The sequence below is a fragment of the Hetaerina americana genome, unplaced genomic scaffold (assembly GCF_022747635.1).
Source record: "Hetaerina americana unplaced genomic scaffold, ioHetAmer1.1.p SCAF_6, whole genome shotgun sequence".
NCBI classification, from domain to species: domain Eukaryota; kingdom Metazoa; phylum Arthropoda; class Insecta; order Odonata; family Calopterygidae; genus Hetaerina; species Hetaerina americana.
The window spans coordinates 25,559,301-25,586,797 of NW_027287205.1; the positions used below are offsets into that span (position 1 = coordinate 25,559,301).

General features: G+C 35.3%; 1 protein-coding gene across 1 annotated transcript in view; it reads right to left on the reverse strand.

The window, feature by feature from the left end:
• Nucleotides 1–993: 993 nt before the first annotated feature.
• The window catches only part of LOC139694953 (RNA polymerase-associated protein RTF1 homolog), a 32,606-nt gene continuing 6,102 nt past the window's right edge, over nucleotides 994–27,497 (reverse strand). Inside the window, exons 3-14 of the mRNA XM_071593485.1 lie at nucleotides 26,352–26,655; nucleotides 24,600–24,799; nucleotides 22,145–22,269; nucleotides 21,804–22,009; nucleotides 18,061–18,244; nucleotides 15,699–15,781; nucleotides 15,381–15,576; nucleotides 10,100–10,194; nucleotides 7,962–8,124; nucleotides 5,748–5,906; nucleotides 4,561–4,747; nucleotides 994–1,350 (exon numbers count right to left, since the gene is read on the reverse strand). Coding sequence (XP_071449586.1) covers nucleotides 1,244–1,350; nucleotides 4,561–4,747; nucleotides 5,748–5,906; nucleotides 7,962–8,124; nucleotides 10,100–10,194; nucleotides 15,381–15,576; nucleotides 15,699–15,781; nucleotides 18,061–18,244; nucleotides 21,804–22,009; nucleotides 22,145–22,269; nucleotides 24,600–24,799; nucleotides 26,352–26,655 — 2,009 coding nt within the window. The 3' untranslated portion in view covers nucleotides 994–1,243. The remainder of the gene's footprint in view (nucleotides 1,351–4,560; nucleotides 4,748–5,747; nucleotides 5,907–7,961; nucleotides 8,125–10,099; nucleotides 10,195–15,380; nucleotides 15,577–15,698; nucleotides 15,782–18,060; nucleotides 18,245–21,803; nucleotides 22,010–22,144; nucleotides 22,270–24,599; nucleotides 24,800–26,351; nucleotides 26,656–27,497) is intronic.

The window sequence follows — 27,497 nt, forward strand, 5'->3', positions numbered from 1 at the left end:
CCTTCAAAGTTGGTTTTTACAAACTTCCTGTAAATTTTGAATTGACTCGATATTATTGATTGGACGTTAGGATATTTTCATCTCTCAAAAGTATTTATTCTTTATTTACACAAATGAGCAGGAGTATATTAAGTTTTTGAAACATCATGTGGAACTATTTCTTGATCATTTCGACTCGATGTCGTGATGCGACAAATTATTATTATTTCTTATACCCGGTATTTAAGGTAAAAATTGAATTCTGAGCATCAAGTACTTAATATTAAAAATGTTTATGTCTGGGGAGAAAAGTTAAAGTAAGTTTTCCTGTTTTAATTTCCCTGCCCGATGAGCAATCCAAGAGCCAATCAACTCCAAGCCCCGAGGGATATTGCCTTTTATGGTATGCAGTAGTGATGGATCTTATTTTTGCGTAAATAATTTTTGTGAATCATGGCAGTGACTCCTTTCAACGAGCAGTAATTCTCGGAATACTGTCATATCGTGTTCCTTTATTCCATTGTAGTATCAGCAAAATAACGTATCATCGCAGATGGTGAATGACTTTTGGAACTTTTCGCGACATTACTGATAATAAGACACGTGTCTTCTGAAGTAAATTTTCATCGTCTACCTTTATAGAGAATAGTGACCAGTCAGCCAACGGGTTTCAAAAAATCCTGCCCAGCGCTCGGCAAGTTTTGAAGTGGCATGTTACAGAATGTTTTATGCGTAGTGATTTTCAGCCGCGTTTCTTTTTTCCTGAAAAATGTGAAGTTCTTAGCGGGAAAATGGTATTCAAAAAGCCATGCGGCCTTAGCTTTCCATTAGTTTTTTTAGAATAAGGTTGCCACGTTCAAGACATTTTTCAAATACCATTGCCCGCTCTTTAATACCAGCTTTATTAGGCATAATTTTAATGGAACTAACCATTGTGGAATATGTCAAATAGATGACGAGTAATATCAAAATTGGAGGATCAATAAAACATATCCGAGAGCCCGTGGGCAGCTATACATTGCCTAGAGCATTTATTTTAAAAAAATCACACAATCAATAGAAAACATGGAATACACACTTCCTGCACTCCACAAGAAACTCGAAATGTGAGTATTTCATAAGATTAAGCAGGTGATAAATGACTGTACAGTAAATGAAGTGGAAGAAAATTCACAGATGCGAAATTTCATATGAAATGAAGATGTATATAAATACACCATGCCGATGAACCTTAAGTTGCAATTCATTATAATAAATTGGAAAATCAAATAAGACCTCTCTTCTTTTTATAATCTTCCAAATTCAGGGATCTTCTAGGACCGGTGTCTTTCACAGGATTCATAGGTTTTGGAGTCACACTGACTGGGTTATCTGCAAAAAAGTCGAGATTCACTCCCTGATTATAAAAACATTTACAGTACAATAATACACATACAGCACTTCATGTAATTCCTACCTTTCCCCCTTTTCAGTGACAAATGTGCTTCAATGTTCAACAGTGTTTGTGTATAGAATAATTCTAGCATACTACCCAATGTAATTATTTTTAATTTACAGCCCTTAGATAAATTCAATTTTATGATGGTAGAACATGTAGGAATTTAATAATATAAGACAGCTTTGCCTACTTCTGCCATATTATGATAAATCGAAACACTTTCTCAGACTAGAATTAGAAACCTTGTTAAGAGCTGATAAAACAATAAGCAACAACTAATTTTCTGGTTGTAAATTCACTTTTATTACATTTCTATGATTTAAGAAGGTAATAATCATATTCTCATAAATCTCTATTAATAACTCAACTAAACTTAACTAAATAAAAACTCTCTCAAATCATTGTGAGAGTTTTTATGAAAATTAAGTATCAAGCTGTCATTGAATATTTGTTTTTGAAAGGCAATATGACTACTCAAATCTAAGTGAGGTGGATGCTGTGTATTGGGACTCAGCATCATTACAACCGTGAAATTTTGGGCAGCTGAATTGGAATTTGGCCATACCAGCTGGGCTGATAATGACCATTCGGGACAGCTAAAAACTGGGACCATCGATAACATCAAAAAAAGTTTACCAAATGGCGCTGGACTATCGTGAAATTAAGTTTAGAGAGATAGCATAGCCTATGGGCCTATAAAAAAATGAGTTTCTCATATACTGACTGAAGAATTGGTCATGCTTCAGCTATCCATGTATTGAGTGCTGCATTTGCTCGCTTGGGCCAAAAAATGCATTCGAATTAACATTTTCAAGGAGCAGTGAGTCGGACTTTTTGCATCAATTCATAGCTGTAGATGAAACTTTGATCTATCACTAGACTCCTGAGATGAAAAAAGTCAAAACAGATTAGGGTGAACCTGATCTGAAAAAAATGAAGACTTCCATCTGCGGGGAAGGAGACAGTGACTGTTTTTTGGGATAGTCACAGAATTGTGTTCATCGACTATCTGCAAAAAGGTAAAACAATGGGAGAGTATTATACAGCACTACATGAGAAGCTTACAGCATAAATTTCAAAAAACTCAATTTGAAGAAGAAGTAAGCACTTTTCTATCAGGACAACACATCTGCTCACATTTTGGCTGTCTTCAAGGCTAAATTTCACAAATTGCATTTTGAATTGGTTGATCACTCATTGTATTCACCAGATCTGGCCCCCAGTGACTTTTCTTGTTTCTTAACCCTACTGTTTTGCTTGAAGAACAGATTTTCATAGGACAAGGAGGTAACTCCATATGTGAACGCCTATTTCGTGGAGAAAGATGTCAACTACCATTTGGAAGCATTAAAAAAGATAAGAGCATTGCCGTAAAAAGTGAATCGACTTAGGAGACTATGTTGAAAAATGAATATGAAGAAAATGTGTCTCGTTTATTTGTTAGGTGGGAAACTTTTCAAATTCCACGTATTTCCTCCGATCACTTTTTCTGCTACCCTAATTATTCCCCTAACAACCCTCTTTCCCCTCCATATTTAAAACTTCATCATTTGTGTTCCTCTCCTTCAATATTATTTTCTCTTCCTCCTTGTCACACCCAAAAACCTCCAACCTCGAATCCATGCCAATTACTAAACTTGCTATGATTTGCTTCATTTTTCCAAGACATCCTCTGTAATACTTACAGGACATGCACCTTCAATCAAGTCATGATCTCTTTTTGATGGTCAATATGACAGGAACTATTTTATTCTCAAATAGGTCAACAAGAGTCACCTTCTAAACTCAAATTCATTATTTTCTCAAATAAACCAAATGAAAGCATGTAACAATAAATTAACATTCAACTGGAGATGATCATGACATCATCTGTAGTTTCCCAGTCTATCACCATTGGCAGGGGCTGGATTGAAATGACGGTGTTGAGGCCAAAGAAACCACAGCACAATAAAAGCAGCTAAGTGATGAAATGAAGCTATGGCACATTTTTCTCCTGTCTGTAGAAGGGGTACAAATTTTGATATTTTTCCATGTCTAATTGAGAAACTAGACTAAAGGTCAAAGAATGAAAAAATATCAACCATTTTATTTTTTATACTTCATAAGATACATCATTAAAAAAGTAGTCATCTAGCTAATAACTAAGAAACATGAAATGGTACCACCCAATTAGACTGATAACAATGTCCTCCTTGATGTACAGGCAAATTGATTGGTTGAATGTTTTCATACTTAGGACTAATTAGCTAACATAAATTCTTCCACCTCTGCACAGTTTATGTAACATTTTCAACTAAGCTTTAGGAGAACTAAGCTGTTGAAATTTTAGTTTCAATTTTTTAAGCATCTTTAATAGTAGTCACCAGCTAATTTGAATTTCAAAATGTAAGAGGATGTGCCAGGGTCTTAACTGATAAAAACATTTGGCAGGAACTCGAGATATCTAGGTTTGCAAACCTGTTAAGATGAACCATTTTTACCATGTGAAATATTCACATATCTGAGCACAGCAGGTGGAGGCTCAGCCAAAGTTACTATTTTCGTATTTACCCCTGTTTCTTTGAATTTGAATGTTGTTCAATTCATGGAGGACTCCTTCGACAAGTTTAGATGAAACATTCTTTATAAGAGATGAACGATGTGATAAGGACAAATGAGTTTACATGGGAGTGGACAATGTTTCAAATATTTGTGGCAGATACTCAGCCAAAATAATATTTTAGCTATATATAATGGAATTTGTCCGAGAATTGTTAGTGTGGGTCGCGGTAGTCCATTTCATTAAGAGCAGGCTAATGCCGATGCCTGGTTTTTCTCCACCCTTCATCCTTTCCCATCCATCCCTAAAGGTGCAAATAACCTGAGCTGTCGGTCGGTTGCCTTTCATTAAAAAACTAAAGAAGTAGGAAGTGTCTTAACATGGGGAATGAACACTCATGAAACTACTTCACCTGAATTTGGGATCATCAGGTTTTCTGTGGATCAATCATTTTATTTGGCATCATGTCAGTCAACTGAGCTCATTAATATCCTGATGGTATTCGTATTAAAACTAAATGACTAAATAACTGACTCAAATTGCAGTTTCTGAAAAATTTCCAAATTTAAGGGAAGTAATGACGATAGGAAAAGAGCATACTTACTTGGCAAGGGTACTTCTAAGTCAATTTTTATGTCAAAGTCATGGGCTGAGAAGAGATCATCTGTTTTCATCTTGACATTGCTTCCACCAGAGGAATCCCTCTTGTCTTTACTCCTATCACCATTGCTTTCAAGTGACATGTCACCAAGAGCTGGTGAGGCATTTGATGCCTTTGCATCACCCTCTCCCTGAAATACATAAAAATGTATGGAAATAAATCAATTGAGCTGCTACTTTTCCACAGAATGCTATTATTTGGAATAATTAATCTCAGAATCACAACCACCTTGAATTATGGATAGTGAAATCAGTCCTGTTATGTACAACTTACTAGAATCTAATTTGAATGCTCAGCTGAATTGAATTTTAAACTAAGAGAGGCAATTCAAATGTAATGAAATAATTGACTTTGTAATTCCACACACTTTATTTAAAAACACGACCCAGGTTTCGACGTTGAACGTCATCATCAGGTGGTCCTCATAGAAGCACGCTGGCTATATATACCTTCTGATCATAGGAGGGTGGGGTTGGTCAGAGAGGGAGGTTGGAGGGGTAAAAAGGTTACAATGTAGCTGGGAAGAAAAGAGAATTACATTTTTGATTTAGAAGAGTGGTAGGTCTAGGAATGGGGAGTGGGAGGGATACAAAATTTCGTTGGCAAGATCATCTTTCCAACGGACACATTTCAAAATTTCTAACTGCTCCAAAGCATCGAGCCTTTGACCTTTTTCTTCAAAGTATAAAATAATTTTTTTTAAATAAAGTGTGTGGAATTACTAAGTCAATTATTTCATTACATTTCAATATGTTATGCAAATTCCACAAAGTTACGCCTGAGACAACAAATTTTAAGAGAGGCAAATAAATATATGTGCACTGAACTTTGAATAATTGATAGACATAACAGTTTCAGGTTTAACTTGGTGGAATTCCTTCATGATGAGGGTAAAAAAGAAACTTTATACTTCCACTATAAAAAATTTTATATTGGAAGTGTAAAATTTCTTTTTTACCCTCATTGGAATAATTACTCTAAAATTTGATTCATAAATTATATGATTTAGGTTTAAAATAATGAGGACATGTAGAAATAATATAATTTAGAAAGTCTACATATAATTTTAGATTACAAATTCATAAAAAAATCCAAAAAATCTTCAAATATTCTGTATCCAATAGGCTTACATGTGATCCAACATTTCCAGTGGAGTTGTTAATTGCAGGAACAGCATTTGAAGCATCTTCGTTTTCCTGTTCATGGACCTTAAATACCATACGAGGCTTCGTACTTCTCCTTGTGAATGGATCATCGATCTTCTTTCCTTTATTTGCCCTTACTTCCTCCTGTTCAATGGAGTTAAGGAATAATAACTTAAGTACTTAAGATGACAAATGTCACATTTGACAGGTAATGAAGCCAATCAACATGAGAAGGAAATCACACTCCTGATTAATGAGGACAGGAAAATAATATTAAAGTTAGAATGGCATTCTTTCTTGGAATGTGAAGGTTTAAAGTGCACTACAAGAGACTTGTATGAGAGAATTCAGAAGTTCATTATAAATATACTCCAGCTTGATGTTCATTGCAATAGCCTACTTTTTTGCAATCAACTTTTGCCAATAGACTAACCTGTCTTCCAATTTCTACATCACCACAAAACAATGCTTCAAGGATTATGTTCAGAATAAGTTAACTATATGATCCCATTTTTCCTAAAGGAAGAAGTAAAATCAGTCAACAAATTTGAGTAAGCGTTGAAAAAATGTTGGGTACTCAAGCAGCATTACAATGTAAATGAGATTCCACTTGACAATAGCTAAGTCTTACTTTTGTCTAGTTCAATGTTATGGTTTTGATTGCGATCAAATTTTGTAATGTGACATTGAGTAACATATTATGACCTTGAATTAAAATATTGAATGGCAAGGTAAATCAAATTGATGAATCCTCTATGTGCAAATTTGTGATTCCATGAGATGATAAAGATCATCAATGCAAAATATTACTGGGAAAAAATAAAAGGCACAAGAAATCAACACATTTGATCACACCGCTGAGCGAGATGCCTTTCTCATATATTCACATGACTAGGCAACTCAAATGTTGCATTCCGATGTTACCCCCATGAGCCCATCCACCCTAAATTTTCTGACATTTTAATATTGTCCAGCCAATCGAAATTCAGTGAAACTCAGTATATGCACTGTCGGTAATTACATTTTACCACAATTTACAACATTTTTATCACATCCCATACAATGTCCCATTTTCACAACACATGTGGAACCTCATACTTGAATGATTACACCTTCAGTTTTCCTGCTATTTGCATCACGGTGCTGTATTAAAAAAATTTCATATTTTAAAACAGTCACTCGCACACATCAGCCTTTATAAAAAACTTTTTCTTATTTGTTTCAACGGTAAACACCTAAAAAAGATGAGAGAGAGTAGTAATGCAATCAGTTTTAGCAAGGTATTTGAATATGGTAGGCAGTATAGATGAACTACTAGTGATGGAAATGTGAACTACTTAAACTCGTAATCTCCATCTGCTGGGAAAATGATTCATGCTATGAAATGAATACCTTGTACAACTAGGAGTTAGTTACGTAATTCATACATTGTTAGAAAATCTTAGGGAGACTATTCATATTGCGCATAAGTTAAATCTTTGAGGTACGAAAAATCACTTTGACCCAAACAAGTTGAAGTGTGACAAATGCAAGAACTGGTGACTGATAACTGGGATCATTTGTATTACCTCAATGCAATAAATATTACAGAGGGGTGCTCCTGAATTAATAAAAAGGATTATAACTTTCTTTATTGCATCGAAATTACACTGAATCAAAAATAATTTTATTTTCTTAAAAAAATTTTGAAGTTTTAGCTCAGATTCTCAAGCATTTAGCTTCCCTCAATCACTCAGGAATATACATTTTACCCTGGTAGTCAATACAAAGCTGAGGAGAAAAAAGACATTTTCAAAATACAGCAAACTAAAAATTTTGGAGCAAGTAGATTCTCATGATAGAATCTATATTCATCTGGCTAAACATCTTAGATTGCAGGCCTCTGGAGTGAATGCAACAGTGAACCCCAACAGGTATTTAAGATAGAAGAAAAAGAAATATGAGAATCTTCAAAACATGTAATTGTTAAAATTACAATCATCTTTACTCATGGATACTTCAAAAGCCATTTTACTCAGTGAAGTATTTCCTGGAGGACAAAACTATTTTGACATAATTTCTATATGAATTTATATAGATGAATAATGCATCTATGCATGAACTGAAGAGATCTTAGACTGCATATGGCTCTTTTAAAAAAATAAATATTATTACTAAGCATTTATTAAGAAAATAGTAATGAAAAAGAAATAATCTCACCATAATTGCTTTTTCTGCCTCTTCCACATTTTTCTTTCGATTTCGGTTGTTTATGTAGCTAATACTGGAGATTGTGGAAGTACGCATTTTGTCAAGTTCCTCAGCCCTCTCTTCCAATTCCAGCAGCTTCTGTGCAATTCTGGTGGCCTCCTCTTCATCCCCTCTAAAATATATTTGAAAAAATGTCAATGTCTAAAGTGAAATAAGAAATACCTCCACAACAAATGATATCACAGAGAAAAGACATAATCAAAGGATGAGAAACATATCCAGCAGCAAACCTTTGAATCAAAACATACCCATACTACTGAAAATGAATTCAATAGAAATATGGTAAATTTCAAGAAAGTAGAGGAAGTTGACATTTTATACAGTCAAATATTCACTGTACTATCACATGAAAGTAAGGAGATCACATGGATGGATGAAGTGATGTCCTAACACACACACCTAATTTTATATCTTCCTCATAATCTTCCATTTTTTTAATCTTCACAAAGACTCTTTCTGATCCCCATAGCATCCCATTTACAGCATTTCAAACAAGCACACACAACAGCCAACAGGACTTTAAACAAGGAATACATCAACAAAAAGATAATAAAGCCGGGCTTTAAACATCTCAATAAAATGAAACCTCACACATCCGAAATATCTTAATACTTATAAAATAACTAATTCAGAATCTAGACTGGTTCACACATAAATGATGGCAGAAAAAAATACCAATTAATATTTTACAATCTTGAATTTACACAATATTTCACTGCCCCTCAGACACTGCAATCTGTATGCTACCCATCACATATATTTCATAGTTTGGTTAATTTGTATTATTCTGAGAGCTTTTATGAGTATCATCACGTATACTTCTTTACTAATTTTTGTAACAATATATTTACGATGAGGAATAAATTTTAGAAATGTTTCAATGATTTCATTCCATCAATTTATCCCTTAAGTTAATCTGAACCATGTGAAATGGTTGTATTTTTTTTTTGGTAGGAATATTTATTTTAGGGGAAAGCTAACGGAAACCATGAAACCATAACATGGAAACCATGTGATTGGCCACTTTTTTCACAGGCACTCCATTTGTCTTTTAAAAAAGCACATTGCATTTTATTTGTTCTTCTGGAGTATACATGTACTCACACATAATTGGAAGTCCTAAGTTTTTTAAACTAATCAGAGTCATTTAATACAATCTAAATGCCTCAACCAATACAGTGTCTCTGACACTAACTTCAAAATGTAGGGCACGCATACTATATGAAAAAAAGGTGGCTCGCATATGTTTCATAGAAAACCTTAAAAACATAAATATTCATCCACATTCATTTTCCATTTCATAAAATCTGAAAATAATATAAAATGATGGACCTAGTTGTTGCATTAAAACAGTACATGAAAAAGCACTTCTCAATCAACAATAATTCCTAATTTCAAGAAAAATATTTTCATATTTAATATAGAAAGAAAAAATAATTAGGAAATTGACAATTACAAAGAAGTTCAGGAGATGCCACAACTGTAACCTAAATGGAGTCATCTGCCGATGTGCATTAAAATGCAAAAATTTCAGAGAGTAAAAATCATTTGCCTTGACCGGGATGGTAAAGGCAAATTATTTTTACACTTATTACTACTTGGGAAGAAATAACTACATCATGGTTACAGTCAAAAAACAATATTGTAAATAAAAATTTACAGGTCTAATTTTGTGAACAGGGCAAACAAAATGGCATGAAAAAGCCTAATAAATCAATTAACGATCGCCATCTGAAAGAGACTATTGCAAAGAGTGATAGTACCAATAATTAAATACATAAATTTCAGATCTTTATGACATAAGCCTAAAGGAAAGTTCCAACATAAATGAAATAATGACTGATTAATCAATCTTTGGCAAGCATATTTTAACAGCCCTTTGATGCTTACACATTAAAAAGGCTACAGTCAATTCTACCACTACTGACATAGATGTAGACACGAATATATTCCTTCAACAAGAAGGTAGAGCCACCAACAAACTAATTTCTCATTTCATAAAAAAATGCAAGCATCAAGAATTTCCATTAAATGTTCCTAGTTTATCTAGCATTCACCTTCTAAAATTAAGAAAATGTGAGCCATACCTTTGAGCAGCCATATCCCTGTCCTTCATAAGTTGGGTCTTCTTCATTGCATAGTTGTATGGGTTTGTCTTAAATCTTTCTTTCTCCCTTATTATCTACAACAGGAGAAGGAAATGCGTTACATAGTTTTGACCCTAAGGTTAGGGAGGACCGATTGGGTATATCCTCCATTCCACTCACAAAATTTTACTCTAAGGGTGAATGGTTGATTCCAATTTTCATTCTTAAGGCACATTTAATGTTTTTCAATTTGCTAAGGAAAATACTAATTTTTTTTGAAAAACCTCTTAATGTACACATACAATAGTATCATTTTGCATATTTCACATTCTTGAATGCTAGTAAAATTTTAACCAGATAAACAAGCAATCAACTTTCCTCCAATGGAGAAAATGAAGATGAAAAGTGGGTGTAAATGGAAGAGAATATGGAAAAAATAGGTGAGCACACACTATTGAGATGGAATACAGGTAAAATTCCCCAAAGCTATTAAATGCCACAGTTGAATCTGTCATCTCATCCAGAAATATAACAAGGAAATTTATCAATTAAACTCTTCCACTGAAACCTAGGTGAAATATTAATGAGCCATTTAATACACACTCATTTAGCATCAATCACTTTAGGCCAAGTGGAATGGCATCAAGCGATCACACTGGATTTTTAGACGACCAGTTTTTTTAATACTACAGATGCATAAAAGGGGGTCCCAAAAATAACCAGACGGAATTTGCTGCCCGCGTCACTCTTGTAGTTCAGGCTTCTTCCACTCTGTGGGTGCTAAGTAACCCCTCCTGAGTAAGTATGCCAGTGGCATAGTGACTCAGATGGCTGTAGAAAGACAGTTTTCATGTGATTAGTTTTTTGACCTCTTTGAGTTTTTGAAATAACTGATATTCAAGAACAGCATGTGGCAGTGAAATTTTGTTTGTTGCTTGGTCGAATGCATCCGATGTAGTTGATATGATTTCTACAGCTTATAAAGCAGACACCTTGAAAAGAACTAAAGTGTGAGTGGAATTCGCAATTCAAATGTGGGAACATATCAATCAAAAATATTCAATGGCCAGGCATTGAACATTCGCAATATTTTTCACTCAAAGTACATCCCTGAGCATCAAACAGTTAACCAAGTCTTCTACCTGAGCATTTACAGCCCACAGAACCAAATGAAAGCCTGAAAGAGCATTAGTGACTTAATTGGTGATGAACATTTACCATTCCATGATATTTCTCACGTAAGTTTGTGCATCTCAATGCATTGTGGAATTTGCCCAAGAAATAGGGCATGGAAAGTAAGTGCTTCACCATTAGAATATTATTATGAATTAAGTAACTTCAGCAAGCTCATTTATAATATGCTGCTTCTTATGGTGGTTGGCGATGGATCATGGAAAACTAGGGTAATTTAGGATTTAGCATTCAAAACATCAGATTATGTTGTATATTCATTTGATCGTGTTGTGCACACAGGAGACTGCGTAAGGATTTACAGCTGACTATGTGATATAAATTTCTGCTCTTAACTAAATATTATTGTTGGCCAATAATTATTTTATCGGTATTCTAATGGTTACGGGATGTTGTGCACTCAAAACTCTCTGTATCCAGGTTTCCTGCCTGCTAGAGATTTCTCTCAACCACTCTCTCTTCCGAGATAGGTAAACTGTTCCACTTGTTATAGTTTATGAACTCCTAATTTAATACTTAACTTAGCCTTTGTCTTTCTTGAAAACTGCACAACTTTTGTTATTTTTACATTGATTTTCATTCGATACCTATTGCACTAACATTCCAATGTGCTCATCAATGCTTTTAATCCCAGGCAAACTAAGTTTGACCATCCGCAAATCAAACTGATTTTATGAATTGTTCACTGGTTTTCATACCTATCACCAGGTCTTTCCATGCCTCTCCAACCATTTCCTCTACATATATGAAAACCAGAGGTGATAACGGACACCAACTTCTTGTCCCTCTCTCTAAGTCCTTTCCGACCTCTCATTCAACTGAGTGATCTGGAACATGTACAGGATGTGGATAATCCTCCTATTCCACCTATTTTCCGTAATAAACTGATTAATTCACCAATCAATTCAGCCATTCACCATCATTGACCAATTCACTACATAAACAGACAAATACAGCCACATTATATTCCATGTTCCTCCCTTATTTACCTCATTATTGTGATAGCATTATGAATTCCCTTCCCCATCCTGAATCCAAACTGATCATCCCCTAAGTATTCATGATGTGCTCTGCATCAAATCATTGATTATCCTGAGAACTACTATAGATGATTGAAAAATGAAAGCTATTGTTTTCTATGAATACTTTCCATATGGTTGCCTTTCCTTTAACTGTGATAGGAACTAACACTAATGTGACAGTCTTCTGGCCAAATTCCTCACAGTCATAAATGCTACGAATTAGTCCAAAATAATTTTCTTCCCACATTTTCCCTAACGTTTAAGTAGTTCCATAGGAATGTTGCCAACCCACACAGCCTTATTTGACTTCAAGTCCCTTCATCTCACCATCAAGTATGCTTACACCTAACTACCCTCATCTATGTCATATTCTCTTTCTTTGTATAAGATTGCTGGCCTAATGTCTTTGCCATAGAGTTCCACTGTATTCTTCTATCTTCCTTGAATCTTTACTGGTTCAATTAATAATTTACCTGACTTATATTTGACTGTTTGCATGGATTTTCTCTTCTTAATTTCTAAAAGCTTTTTTACTTTCCCATACAGATGACCAATTTCACCCTGCTTTTGTAAACTTTCCATGTTCTCACACTGCATCTTCCATCATGCTTCTTTTGCTCTATTTGTTTCCCACCTCAGTGTGTTATTTAGCTCTTTATGAATCCTTCCATCAGACTCTGTGTTTACATTCTTCCATTTCCTTCTCTGGTCTATCATTCCAATCATCTTGTCGATAGTCCATGGTTTTCTTGTACTTTTCCTAGTTACTGTTTCTATTCCTAGTTTCATTTTTTGCTTTAGATATCCCTTTTCTGAGAGTACCCACTTTTTCTTCGACTTATCGAGTCTCCTTGTCCTAAGACATTTTTCAAATATCTTCACGTGCTCCTTCCTTTGGCCCAGTTAATGCTTATACATTCCATTTCCTTAACTCTCTTCCTTATTTATGTTTTTGAATTGGACCTTACACTAAATTATTATCTGAATCCACATCCACTCCAGAGAAACTATATGAATTGATCACGCTCTTCCTAAATCTATGCCTTACCACAACATAGTCTTACTAATATCTTGCCGAATCCCACAGATTTTCCATTTTATCTAGCCCTAATGTGGGGTTTAATCCAAGTGTAGTTATGATCACGACCTATCTCCAGCAGAACTATACTGCTTTCTTTCCATGGTCAATTCTTTTTCCTAAAGAATAGTCCCCTACCGTACTACCATCTCTTCCTTTGCCTAATGTTGCATTCCAATCCCCCATCACGATCACAGTTTCCCTCCAGGAACATCCACACTAATGTCCACTAACTGATCATATAACCTGTCGACTTCCTCTCCTTTGCTTGATGGCATGACCATATGAAAAATGACCAAGTTTATTAACTCAGATTTATATTCTACTAATAATATTCTATCGCTTGCTCTATGCTTACTACCCTTCTTCCTACCTTTTTGTTCAATAATCTTGCCACCTCTGGCTGGCTCTCTTTCCCTCCAGTGTGTATTACTCAGAAACCTAGCTCGAATAATCCCCGCTATCCTTCCATCTCACCTTGCAAAGCCCTAAAATATCTATATACCCTCTCACCAACTCTTGCTTCATATTTTCTAATATCTTTGGCCTTAGCACCCTACGTTCCAAGTCCCTATTCCAACTAGTTCAGTCCTCTTGTTTCCTGTGCTGCTGCTGTTGTTTTGCAAGGATTGTGAGAGATGATGACCACAGAAGCCTTGCCTCTCCCACTGCCAGGCACAACAGACAGCCCAGTTGAATCCCATAGTTGCCAAGACTTGTACTCATATCTGCATCCATCATTATTTGATAGGATAAATAACTGAGTTGGTTTCTCATTGCCTTTCTTAATAATGTTTTTAACATTACGTCACTCAAATGGCCACCTCACTGGGATCATCCACCTTCACAGTAGCCTCACTGAGGAACAGACGCTGCACAGACCTTTTGTCTGGCTCCTACCCTTCGGCCTATCAGTCATGGATGACCCTACCAGGTGCAATTATGATTGATCCCACCAGCAGAGCTCTAGGGGTCATCAGAATGTACAAGCCCTGCCAACACATCAAGGTTGAAGTCCATGGGGTGGGTCCGGTCAATTATGAAAGGTAAATCGATGATTTTCTCAATCTAGAGCACATTATGTCAGACCTGTCAAGACAATTTTTAAAAATTGAAATCACAAGCCACTAATTATTTAATTACTTAAACTGTAAATTTGCTTTGTAAGAAAATGAAATACTTTTGGATTTAATGTCTTACATAAATCTATAAATAAATGTGGATACACGTAAAACTCTTAAGGTAATATGAACATGAGGATTCAAAAGTTTATAGGAAAATGAATTTACATCAACCCTAGGGCAAATTTATCCTGAATTAGCTAGGTTCAGAGGAGTAATAAGTTAACACACCGGTCAAGCAATACAGATATTATACATTTAAGTTCTGGCCAAATCAAATGATTGTATTTAAGTCGAATTTTCACAAATGTGTGCATGAAATAAAAGATATATTTTTCTAACTTGATATAGAATATATATTCATTTTTCCCACCTGATCTTTGCAATGCAACTACGTGGCCATTAGCGATTCTGAATTTTTTAAAATGAAAGTAATAACTGACACCTCATATTTTACAAATTAAATTTTTTAGATGATTATACTGAAAACCTAAAGTACTGTGTTATTTACATTATTAAAGGAGCATTAACTCATTACATGTGATATACTGTTCCATCTTATCCCTGAAATAATGACCAATGCTACACTACTGACGAACGTAGTTAATACCTGAACTGACATCATTAGGATGTAACTGCAGAGTTCATTTCTATGAACCCTATAATCAATGTTCAAAACTACTGCATACAATGTTTATCTCTCTTCATACTCATTATTTTATTTTTTTAGCTAAATAAAAAAATTACTTTCATCTTTTTCACTGGAACATTTTATACTAAATAAATCTCATTAAGTCTAATATTTTCTGCAGCAATGATTTTGCAAATAATTCAATTTGCCACTGTAAATATATAATTAAATGACTTACCTTCTCTATGTCTTCTTCCTTAAATTCATAATGCATTGCTTCCTCAATGTCCTTCATTTTTTGATCGAGTTCATCATGTGTGGGCAACGAAATACCTTGAAGTGCACATGCCTCCCGCCACTTCAGGAACTCACTGTCAGTGAACTCTTGATTACTCACATATTCTAACCTGAACACTCTTTCTTGCAACCCATGCCTGTGGAATTGTACAAAAGATTTAAGACTGAGATTTATTACAATGCCATGACAATATGGATGCCATTCCTTATTTTGGAAGCAGAGGCTACAAATGAAAGCTCAAAAGCATTAACCCGTTACCTTAATCTCAATCCTTTGTTTGTTCTTGTGGTGCCAAGCTGATATATCTTAGCTGTTTCACAAACATCAGATATTTCAGCAACCTGGGGAAAGATGGAGACAAAGAAAGGAAATCCATCAAGTTATCACCAAAAAATGTCTGGAGAAGGATGAAGCATTAGAAAATTCAATTAAGGATCATAATTAAGTAGGTTTGAAATTATGAGGTTGGTGACTTCAGGATGCAATGATGAACCATGGAATGTTACACACAAATAGCCTAAGGGTAAAAGTGATTTTGGAGGGTGGGAACTGGTCAAAACTCCTCAACATGCCATGAAAAATATACCTGACACCTGCACCCACCGCGTGCTTTACTAAAAGTAGCATGCTTTGCGGCATCAATTCGAATTCCCATTCACAACCTTTCAGTCAATGTTCACACTAAATTGCATTCAACAACAAGAAAAGTTTCACTATTTAACCAAATCATTGATGTAATTCCTTGATATTAATGAATTTGATGAAAATTCATGGACAAACTTTGTCTAATGCATGCAAAATCCTTCAATAAGGTAATTCACTTAGTTATAACCCATTAAAGAAGGTACAGTATTCTTTTCATATCCCCAACTGATACTTTCAGCCATAATTTTTTCATTTTTTCAGGACATCTGCCACCAAAATTACAATTTTTTCATCTTTTATATGCTTATTTCACAGTCTTATTTTGTCATAGACTTCCACAAAGATTACCAATTTCAAGCTTTAAATACAGTGAATGTATCAAAATCTAAAAAAAAACTATTATCTCCTAAATAATATACAATGTGTACTAGCTATAATGTCATCCACTGGGTCTATAAAAGATTCCGCAATTTGCACAGCAAAATTAATACACACAGTAAACTCTCAATTATATAAGTGGGAAAAATCCGTTTTGCGGAATATCTGTGATACTCTCCTCTCAGCACCTAGAATGTTAAATAAAATAACAGTCGTAAAGATAGTTAAATGCTTTGGAACTTTGATTGATATACTCGATGAAAAATGCAAGTTTGAAATACATTGGCTTACTTATATCTTTATAAATTCACAAAATCAGAAGTGGTCAATAGTATTTAATGTTTTAATTCAATCATTTTTTGACTATTCACACTTTCCAATTGTTGTTTCCCTTGCATTCATTATCCCTGAGAATTCCATATTCTCCTTTAAGATGAAGAAATTCATACTAATAGTTTTACTATGCAACAAATTAGTCATTAACTATCTACAATGCATTATTTTAATCTGTATTATGGGTCGAATATGAATCTTTATCATAGTCATCCTTTGCCGGTCATTTTTTTTCCTGGCTACATGATTGATATAGCTATCCATGATAAATACATTCCTGTATTAATTTCATAAAAGTTCCATATTCTTGTGAATCTATGATTCTACCTTTATAAAATGGCTGAAAAACAGAAAAATGTACTTTTCATTGCTCAAATTTGAAATCAAAATCATGGAATAAAAATGGAGAATTTCACACCCATTTACATCACAAATATATTTTTATTATATTTCCATTATTCATGCTTCACCATGATTCCATTGACATGGATAACTGAGAATTAACTCGATTTACCATATCATCTATAACTTGTCATAACTGGTATATATTAAAAGAGTTTGTATATTTTATTGCAACAATTATCTTTAAACAAATTGGCATTGGATATGCCTTCAGTGTTTAAATGTTATCTATTTTGATACACAGGCCCGATAGCAATTATACATTCAATTTACTTATAGTAATCAACTCCTAAAATAGTTAACCAATGTTTAGAGGTGAAAAAACTAGTTTATCAATCCAAAATATTTCATTTTCATAAGGCTATCTTGTTATAGGTCCTCCAGTGAAAACTGATTCATGATTAGCCCATCATCATCTGATTCATGATAAGCCACTGAGACGGGGTTGTGGAGCTGTGAGGTTGACTATGCAGAGTAAATAATGGTTACAGAGAGTTGGTGAACTCCATTTTTTGCATTCAAATCTAACATTCTGACAGTAGTGAGACAACTGACAAGTAACTGCACCTGTCCTATCAAAATATGCTCGGTGAAACTGTTAAATCTAATTTTAGTATAGTTATTGCCAATTACCACAGTTAAAAATAATAATTGATTCAGGGTTGCAATATTGAGTAAAAATTTAATATTATTTTTGGAGAACACTGTTAGAAAGTATGATAAATATGGAAAACCCAATTTTCTTAGTTTACACATTTTCAATCCTAGGTCTTAATCTAACAGTCTGATCAGGTATCTATGCATGCTATTCCAGTGAACATTAATGGAATATATTAATTGGAGCACTGAAATTACAGCTCACCCTGTACACTGGCTTTCCATTTGTGTTGTTCCCGATTCCAATCCTCACAAAGCAACCAACCACGACTCTTGAGAAGAAAGGGAGATGCACAAATCTTTCCAATTTGTGTCGGGAGAGACGAATCTTGTTCAAGTCTTCTTTCTTTGTCACATACTGCACCTTCTTCTTTACACTAGCAACAGACCTTTAGGAATGTAAATAAAATACATAATAAGAACTTCCCTTCTGAAGCTGTTTCAAGAAATGTCAACAGAATGCAATTAAATACAAGCATATCTCACTTCACAAGAGGTTGTATTAATTGAAAATGTATTGTTCACTGCACTTTCATTAATGAATGATCATTTTATATGTATTCCAATGGTAAAATTCGTGATAGAGTCTTCGAAAGTCACTACAAGCTGATGTGGATTCCAATTTATCTTTTTCACAATCCGTTGCAACATTGGAAATAGTTCCAATGCAACAATTTCAGAGCGTAAAAATCATTCGCCTTGACTGGGACTCGAACCCAGATCCCACAATATCCGGTCGAGTGCTTTAGCCACTTAAGCTACCGAGGCATCCTCTTAAACTCTGAAATTTTGGGGCTTTTAAAGGAACTAGATGTTATGACGAAATACCGTACATACAATGTCACATGCATTCGTAGTCGTGCGCGAGGCGCCACTGTCCACGAGGTTAAAGCCAACTTTAAACACTTATGGTGTTTTCCCTTTGACAAATTCCAAAGAAACTGCGGGAGATGCCGCAACAGTAACTTTTAACGGAGTCATCTGCTAATGTGCATTTCAATGCAACAATTTGCATTGAAACTCCGCATTGCATTGAAATGCACATTAGCGGATGACTCCGTTAAAAGTTACTGTTGCGGCATCTCCCGCAGTTTCTTTGGAATTTGTCAAAGGGAAAACACCATAAGTGTTTAAAGTTGGCTTTAACCTCGTGGACAGTGGCGCCTCCCGCACGACTACGAATGCATGTGACATTGTATGTACGGTATTTCGTCATAACATCTAGTTCCTTTAAAAGCCCCAAAATTTCAGAGTTTAAGAGGACGCCTCGGTAGCTTAAGTGGCTAAAGCACTCGACCGGATATTGAGGGATCTGGGTTCGAGTCCCAGTCAAGGCGAATGATTTTTACGCTCTGAAATTGTTGCATTGAAATGCACATTAGCGGATGACTCCGTTAAAAGTTACTGTTGCGGCATCTCCCGCAGTTTCTTTGGAATTTGGAAATAGTTTATTAATACTTAAAGAATCAATTTAGGGTGCAATGAATACATTTTTGCTTTCCTTAAACAAACAGAACCTTTCTTTATCCATTTTCTGGGGGCAACATAGTCTGCACCATATTTTGTGAGACAATATAATTGTGAATGGGTCCTAGATGATATGATGTAAGGCAATTATGTGAGAAACCGATGAGACAATGATATGTTCTGAGAAGAAGATAAGACTTAAGTGGTTTTGATTTTCGAATTTTTTATAAAGGGCTACTGGAATGAAATGATATGATTTGATGACACTCATCTATGCAGAGAAACACAACACTGTAAATGAAGATGTTAAGAATGAGTTCAAAAGAAAACAAGCAACTCAAGTCTCCAATAGCTTGGTCATAGATGTATGCTAATAAAAGTAGAACAAGAGAGAACATGAGTGCTCAAACTTCACAAAACATTAGTTCAGTAAAATATATATTTACTGAAATTAGGGCTGATTCTGACATGCTGGATTACTACACCAGAAAAAATAAGCAGCATTTTTGATTTGTTTGATTTTGAAGGCACAGTTCACTTTGTACTAAGTTCTACGGCATTTGTCGACTGAGGTATCCCAGATCACAACATCCAAATAAACAAACACCTTTGGTTGAGTTTGAATTGCCCAGAAGCATCACCTGGATTTGAACCAGGCTTTCAATTTCAAAAGCTGATTGGTCTGCCCACTAATCCACCAGAACACCTCATTAAAAAAAATATGAGAAATTTAAAAGGATGAGTACAATCATAAAATGAGGGATTCCCAAATTTTAAATAAAACAAAAGCCTATTTACAGAGTAAAATTCAACCTAAATTAACCAAATTCAAAGCAAAAAGTGGGGACCTACGCTATATTAAACATTCATATAATTAATTTAGCTCACCTCTTTCAGGGGTAAAAACAGATCTGATTATCATAAACGTGATAATATGACACTTCCTAACGAAAAAAGTGACTAAATAGCGGCATTTTCATCCCAAATTTTGACTAAATTGCTCATTATCAAACCATTATATGGATATTTTAGTCCAATATTAGAAGCTAATAAATTGATTATTGCATTTTAAAGTCATGTTAGAAACTATCAATAATAAAATGATAGTATAAAATCTTTTAAAGAGGTCAATTTTATTAACTTTATGACTATCAAACTTAAAAAAAGATTTCACTTAGGGACCTTTTACACTAAGTTCATGGTTTCTACTTGACATAAATTTAATATAAAACTATAGCCACACACCATTTTATTCATTCACTCATTAAATGCCTTTGTGCAATTTAAACTGTACAATACTGATAGGCCACCATACCATCAATCTCAAATTAGAGGTGCTGTGTCTAGAAATTAAAGAAATTAAAGAAATTAAAGATATCAACAGTGCCATTGATAATTAAGTGCAAGAGATTACAACAAATAATTTTTAAAAATCAACTTATTTTTTAAACTTTTATCATGAAATTTTCTCAAACTCAAATGAATCAATCAAACTACAACCTACACCATTAGCAAATTAAAAAATAAGCTCTGCTGTAAAACAAAACACACCATCTGCTTACATGCCCAGTGCCTGAGAGTAATAGAACGACTGGCAGTTTTAGGGCAAGTAGAGGGGAAGATATTTAGTAGGAGTAGCGATGGCAAGCAAGGGATTGATGGGAGACAAACAGTAACAATAATTACATTTGGAGACATGATAAAACATAATATGTTTATGTTGTGCAAATAACCAGCAAGAAAAGGAGAAAAAAGTGACTGATAGCAACAAATAGTAAACATAGTTACACTTTAGCAACATGAATTGAAACAGAGACTTGAGCCCTCTTTATGAAATGTTTTAGAAGAATACGCCAGGGAGAAAAGGGCATTTAAAGAACTACCTGAAGTAAAGAATCTTTTACAAAGAGGAAATGGTTGATGACAGAGACCACTAGTGAAAATTTCAAGAAAAGGCAAGCGGAAACTTTGATTGTGCATAGGATTGTGTGATGTGGAAACTTGGTCATTGAGGCAAAAGGATTGGAGGCTTTTGAGATGCGGGTGTGGAGGAGGATGAAAAAGTTGATGGAGAAAGAAAAACTAAATCCTTGATTCAGGGGGGGGAAAGCTGTTTGGAGAAATTCAAAGATAGCAGAATATATGAATGCACGGCATATTGAGTAGCAAAGGACATTTGAAGATTGTGGGAGAAGAGAGAATGAAGGGTAAAGAATGTTCAGGTAGGAAGAGAATAGCCTGGTTGCTAATGAAGGAGGGCATAAAGTACATGGATTTAAAAGGATGGCTTATTGTAATGAAGATTTCAGAATATACTCTTGATGTTACACTAGATGGGGCTTAAAAATGTAGCAGATTATGGGTATTGGATCTATCAAAATGCTACCATGACTGGTAGATTACTTTTAAATATAATAATTAAATAAGCATGATTCTAAGCTTTGGCAGACAGATAAGATAAAGATGAAAAGTCTCCTACACCTTTTATCTGATTCTGAGTCACTTGAACTCCGGGAATTCCCACTACTGCTGCTGCTACTGCTACTCCTGTGCCGCCTTCGGTTGGAACTTGAGTCACCGGAACCACTCTTTGTCACCTCTCTACCACTTGACTTCTTGCCACCGTCAGAACTTTCTGACCCACTGTCATCCGAGTAAATGTCTGATGCCTTCAGCTTTGTCCTTCTCTTCTTCTCTGACTCATGGTCCTTCTCCCGCCGGTCCTCCTGTGCTGAAGAAGCCTTGGTGCCTCCCTCCTCATCCTCCCCCTTGCCAGCCAGACCCTCCTCCCCCTCCTCTGCACCCTCCCCACCCCTTCCTGCAGCCCCTCCACGCTCCTCCTCCTCTTCCTCCATATCCTCCCCCAGCTCCTTCTCATCCTCCTCCCCCTCCTCCTCCTTGCGCTTCTCCTGCTCTATCTTCTGTTGCTGCTGCTTCTCCTTCTCCTCTGGAAAAGCAAGAGGGGCAAGGGGATTTTAGGATCCGAAGTATGAGTGTAATAGTGCATAGATATTATGGACTGACAGCTGAGGAATTACAGACATTACAAATGATAGGTTGGCAATTTGTTAAGAGTAAGATATCCAAGGAATGGAGGACGGAATTGCATATTTTCAGGCATCATTTGATGGTATTAGACATGTTAATATTAAAATTTACTAAGCCAACCATAGTTTTGACACTACCACATCATTATCAAGATAATAATCCCATTATCCAGGTGATGATGTGAAAGCATCAAAACCAGCCAACACACTATTTTTTTAGATTGTGGAAAATATACTAAGTTTTTTCATTTCAAGGGTACTGCAGTTCCACCTTAGTCTGCTCCTTATAATTATAAAAAATTTTAATTTTCTTCTATTTAAAGGATTTAATACTGATGAGGTTTTAATGTACTATATCATCTTCACATGAATATGATGCAGGGCATTTTAGCATGGTCAATACATAAATGTATAGCGTAGTAGAAAATCGCAATCATTTGGTTGTTTAGAGTGCGAAAGGGGTACAGAGAAATCTGGCATCATCATTACAAATTCCCTGCTCTTAACAAAAGGTACTGCAGGCATCAACAGTTTAATGTCCCATCTGACAGAATGATATAATGGTCTGTCGAAAATTTATGAAGTTATATGGGGCCCAGTCTGGTGAGTAGGATGGGCGGGGAAGCAGAGCGATCTTGTTTTTGGCTAAAAACTCATGAGTTTTGAGATACGAATGAGCTGGCACATTGTCGTGGTGAAAAAACCACTCATCCCTCCTCCAAAGTTCAAGCTGTTTTCGCCTGATTCTCTCTTAGGCATTTCCCAACCCCCAGGTAGCACTCCATGTTGACTGTGTAAACTTTGGATAGATACTTGTGATGCACAACCCCCTTTGCATTGAAATACCTTAACATTTAAGAGAACTTGTCAAGCTTCTTTGAGGTGGTTGGATGTTTCACCAATCCATTATGAAGATTAAACTTTTTTTCCATGTCATATCCATAAGCCCTTGACTATCACCTGCTATGATCCTTGACAAGAAGGTTTCATCCTCTTCAACTTAATCAAACAGTACCTGACAGACTAAACCTTGATGTTGTTTCTGGTCTTGGTAATAACCTCAAGTTTCAGTAAAGGATTTGCAGAGTTTTCAGTTCTGCGGGGCTGATTTTTTGTCCCATGCCACAAACACCCTTCACATTAATAGCCAACCATGACTAATCAACAAAACATCAACAAAGTAGTCAACTACAGTTATTTGGGAAAATTCCATGGACACAATGCCTCCATGCAGATTAAAATATAACCAACTGAAGGGGCATTATTGAAAAAGTTTGCAAACCTTTTGAACACACCACGTACGACACCTGAAGTGCTCTTTACACAGCAACCACAAGGGGATTAATAAAACCCTAAAAAATTCTGCCGCCACTGGGAGGGACCAGGAACCCAATTCCTCATGGTGAGAAGCCAGCCAGCCAACCAACTTAATCTCTCCTAAATGTATCAGAATGTTAATAGGTCACACATATGTACATTGCACACATGCCTTGAAGCAATTATTCTCTTGGTTCCCACGACATGACTTCGGTGAATATTTCTTCTTCTGGGCTTTCTGACCACAGAACTTATCTTTTGACCACATTCAGGCTTCAATGTATGGAAATATTTTATATTTGTCATGAGATGGTGTCAAAAAATTTTTACAGGGAGCTGTTTGCATAAAAAATGAAATAGAGGGTATGAGGGAAAGTCTGGACTGGAAGAAAGTAGGTGTGGCAGAAGGATAGGAAAGCAATTCCACTCTAATCCAATTCTAATTGTCCCCATTTTTCCACAAAAATGAACATGGGACTTCAAATCCTATGTTTTTACTATTCAGCATAATTGTACATTCAAAATATTAAAACAGAAGGTTAAGGCTGAATATGTTTTAGGATTAACTTATAAGTTAAACGACAGTGCATCAACTTGACTCCATATTAAGAAAGCAATTGGATTATAAGGGTAATGATTGACATAGTGCTGAAAATAATATTTATGGTACAAATGAGAGCAAGCATCAATTTTTAATATTAGCTGATTTAAAATGAAATAGCTCTTCTATGTAGTTCAATTAGGTGAACAGATATTTACTATAGCACTGATATGATTAGCCTGAAATGGCTGTCAAATTGTGAAGCTCTTTATTTCATGCAGGGATGAATTACAGATGCCACAGGTGGACACAAAACCATTTTTAATAATAATAATGCAATGAGTAGGTAAAATTACAAAAGTAAGCCCTTACCTCTTTCCCTTCTCTCTTCCCGACGTGCCTTCAATGCATTCATAGCAAGGGCCTTTTTGTCGACTCGACCCCGATTCTCTTCAACTGTCTTCTTCCGCTCCTTGCTCCTTTCTTTGGCATCAGATTTCATCTTTTCAGTCTCTCGCTTCTTCTTAATTTCTTGCTTCTTGGCCAAACGCAGCTTCTTCTCGATTTCAAACCTTATTTTAAAGGAGATGAGAAATGGATGATCATCAAATTGAAACTTATCTAAAAGCTTTAAAATGGGAATACAAAAAAGCAAGAAGTAAAAAAGTTCACTGGGCATTTCATAACCAGAGAGCATAGGGCAAAAGAGTAGAGTGGGAGGTGAAGGCAGATAGGAGAAGGAAATGGTATATTAAGGAATGAGGACAGGACGTGTTTATTCTATAACTATTCAGACATTCTTTGAGAGAGTCAGTGGGTCCTTCAAAGATTCCCAGGAAAATCCTACAGATCGCACTTGAAGTATCAGAAAAGATTTGCTTTCAGGAGACCTCATCCCTCACTAGACTGCAGTAAAGTTTTAGCTATATCCATCATGTGGTTTTATTTTCATAGTGATTGAGAAACAAACCTGTTTATATAGAAAATTGGAAAATGAGTTTTGTGAGGTGATTAACACTTCTATTTAAAAGGGTTGTGCTAGCTTTGATGACCAAGTCTAATCTACTAAACAAGGGGTACTCCTTGTACATTGATAATTGGAAAAGTTCACCTGATTTATTTTAGAAATTACGTAATTTAGGAACTAATGCGTGAGGTACCATGAGAGCCCAATGGAATAATATGCCAAAAGAAAAAGGAAAACACATAAAAAAGGTGAAGCTATGTCATACTGTAGTAATAACATGACTGCAATCAAATGGAGTGACAAAAGGGATGTTCTAACACTCAGTACTATCCACCCAAATACCAAAAAAGTGGAGTGGAAGAGTAAGAAGGTGATAATCAAACCCACTGCTGTGATTGATTACATTCAGAATATGGGGGGAATAGATGTTAGAGATCAGTTATTGAGTAAATTACATTTCATGCGATGATATAACTTAGCTTTTAAAAAAATTTTTTTTTCCTACTAGATATTATGCTCCTAAATACATACGTTGTGAATAAACTTGTAAATAAGAATATATAAACATAGTAGCAGAAGAGTTGTCGGAAAAATTTTATCCGAAGGAGTGAAAAAATGCACTTATCATGTACCGAACCTGCCATTGAGACTAACTGGTCGTCATTTCCCAGATAAAGATGAGGCAAGTGTGGCAAAAGGTAAATGAACGGTTAAATGTTATGTCGTGTGCCTGGAGAAAAAGTTAACAAGACAGCCTACATGGCAGTGTAATGCCTGCAAAGAGCCATTATGCATAGATCATTTCAAGCCATTTCATATCCAAATAAATTATCTCTAGAGATGCGAATACTTGAAAATAAATCTTTACTATGGTAAACATAATACTTTCTCTTTTATTTTAATTTATACCTTTTTTAAGAGCAGATTAATATTAATACCATTGCAAAATTCCATAAAAATTGGCCAAAATTTACCATAAAAAATATTCTTTTCTCAAATGTGCTACATTTGTGATTAAATATCTTAAAAGTCAGAGGTATATGGGGGTCACTTTAAATCCCTGAGAGAGAGCATGCGAATGGGTTAAAAACCTTAAATGGTGGAGTACCAATTATGATGATTATTATTGCCAAACTAGCACCATATGGGGGACTGACCTTGTCTTCATCACTTCCCGTTGTTCAATTCTCTTGAATATCTCCTGCTCCCGCTCCTTCTCAGTCATGCAAGCCAGCCTTGCCTGATCCTCCTCATCCCCCATCAGGTTCTCATCATAGCCATCGTTGAACTCTTCCTGACTGAGACTGTCCTCCTCCGACGATGACGATGATGAAGACGAAGACGACGAGGAAGACGACGAGGAGGACTTTGCTGCTTTTGTTTCAGGCTTAGGATCACCAGTGGCATCTTTTTGTTCATCACCAGACCCTCCACCACTGTGATCTGAATCTGACACCTCACCTAAATAATGAAATATTATTATTATTATCATGCCTTGATTTTAATTAAGTTTATAAGTGAGATCTCCTATATTGGTAGTTCAATGAGTTAAAGGATTTGGCAAGATTGAGGAGAAGCGAAAAAAGGTGGGTGAGTATTTGGATAGGAGTAATGAACAAGAGGAAACAGTACTGCATTCACCTTGACATATCGTTACATAAATGGCATTGTGATGTCTAAAAAATATGAGAAAATGCAACTTGGTGAAATGTTAATGCAGCAAAAAAAAAAGTGGACACCTTTTACTTTGGATTTCATTCAAAACAACAAAAAATAGCATACCATTAACTATGGAATAAATGGACAGTTTTGTAAATCAAATAATCATAGCAGGCAACATTAAACCGAGCACAAATTAATTTTTGATTTTTAATTCATATAATTCAAGGAAAGAACTTCTATAATTTTCAGGCACTTTTGATCAAGTTTTTTCACAAAACCAATATTATCAATGGTTAAAATTATGAATCACAATTTTCTCACCTCCTATAAAGGCACACTAAAAATATTCGGTTGATAACATTGATGATTTATAGTTTACTGATCTCAATCTCACCAATAGCAACGGAGTCCTTGATGGAGCAAGAGACAACAATGAAGAACAGCATCCTAATTTGGCACCATTATAAACAAATTTAATGCAATGGAGTGAAAACATCATCCAGGAAAGGTCAGAAAATTTACAGGAAATGAAGAAAATATGATGTAGCATATTTGTGCTGTTATGTATAAAGTTATTCCTCATTATTTCTAAACAGCATTTACAATGCACAGCAGCTATCAACGTGTATGGTGGGTGGAGG